Source organism: Chrysemys picta, chromosome 1, assembly GCF_011386835.1.
Source record: "Chrysemys picta bellii isolate R12L10 chromosome 1, ASM1138683v2, whole genome shotgun sequence".
In the NCBI taxonomy this organism is placed as follows: domain Eukaryota; kingdom Metazoa; phylum Chordata; order Testudines; family Emydidae; genus Chrysemys; species Chrysemys picta.
Genome location: NC_088791.1, coordinates 345,175,704 through 345,177,194, shown reverse-complemented (window position 1 = coordinate 345,177,194; position 1,491 = coordinate 345,175,704). Strand labels below are relative to the sequence as shown.

At 40.6% G+C, this 1,491-nt stretch overlaps 1 protein-coding gene across 1 annotated transcript; it reads right to left on the bottom strand.

Moving 5' to 3' along the window:
- Positions 1-287: 287 nt before the first annotated feature.
- Positions 288-1,247, bottom strand: LOC101948112 (olfactory receptor 2AT4). Its single transcript, XM_024111933.3, has one exon. It carries the CDS (start codon positions 1,245-1,247, stop codon positions 288-290), a length of 960 nt encoding a protein of 319 aa, XP_023967701.1.
- Positions 1,248-1,491: the final 244 nt, after the last annotated feature.

Genomic DNA, 1,491 nt, shown 5'->3' with positions numbered 1-1,491 from the left:
GGGGCTGATGTGGCCCCCCCCATCCAGGAGCCGGACTTGCTGCTGCCCACTTCAGGGGTGCAGCGCAGTGTCAGAACAGGTAGGAACTACCCTGCCTCAGCTGGTCAGCCGTGCTGACCAGAGCCGCCATGACCCACTGCCTTACATTCTGCGACCCAATACTGGGTCACGGCACGCAGTTTGAAAACCATTGATTTAAGCCCTACTTCACCCCTTTACAGGGGGCTCATGTGATGTATAGGTTCTGTGTGAAACTTCTGTGTTGGAGCTAATTTTTCCCCATGAGATTACAGTTTTGTAGAAGGAGGAAAGATCTTCAGAAAAACAAACTTTTTTACTGCACATTTTACTTCCTTGTTTCGCAAAGTATAAATGAGTGGATTTAACAAAGGAGTTAAAATAGCAAAAATAACATTGCTCATTACATGGATATCAATAGGCATGTCTGTTCTGTAGGAAATATACGCCACGGCAATGGATGAATAGTAAGTGCCAACCACAATCAAATGGGAAGTGCAAGTAGAAAATGCCTTACTGCGACCTACTTTAGAGTTGATCTTTAATATGGAGATAATGATGTGAACATATGATAGGGTGACGAGCATAAGTGGCACGACTGAAACAGTCATGGCAATGGAAAACCCCAAGAAAGTCTGAAAAGAGGCACTGAAATCTGAACATGCTGCTTGCACAACTGCCAGGTGATCACAAAAGCAATGGTAAACTGTGGCTGTTTCACCAAATGTTAACTGAGAGGTCTGAAAGACGACAGGTATTGGTATTAACAATGCAGTTACCCAGGCACATGCTGCCAGTTGAATGTTTACTCTCTTTGTCATTTTAACTGGGTAATGCAATGGATTGCAAATTGCTTCATAACGATCATAAGACATGACTACAAGAAGCAGCGATTCAGTCATTGTTAGACCATGAAAACAATACATCTGCAGAAAGCAGACGTGAAAAGAAATAGTTTTGGCATTGACCAGAAACATTGCCAGCATTTTGGGAATGGTAGTAGTTGTAAACAGTATATCTAAGACAGAGAGATTAGTTAGGAAAAAGTACATGGGTTTGTGAAGTGTTTGATCGAGCACAACTACAGCTATAATAATGATATTACCAATTAGTATTAGCATGTAGAATAACAAAAATACAAGGAAAAGAGGGATCTGGAAATCTTGAAGTGCAGGAAATCCAATGAGATAAAAGTCTTTAGCAGAAGAATTGCTGTTGCAGTTGTTCATAGTCTGATTGTTGAAAACATCTAGAATGAAAAACACAGTTAGGAAACCATCCTGAATTTTACAAGCAAGATTGTAGGGTAATGAATGATGCGTGTTTTGCTGAAGATCTTTGTAGGTAAAATAACATATTGGATATATTCTTGTAGCTAAGTCCCCGTCATGCAATTTCAGTTAACTTTCAGTGCCTTCCATCCCATAGGATGTATATATAAAGCCACTGGGGAGAGAATGAGATGGTTTAAGT

Excerpts from the sequence above, each read along its gene's own strand:
- LOC101948112 (XM_024111933.3), bottom strand. The coding sequence starts at position 1,247 with ATGAACAACTGCAACAGCAATTCTTCTGCTAAAGACTTTTATCTCATT.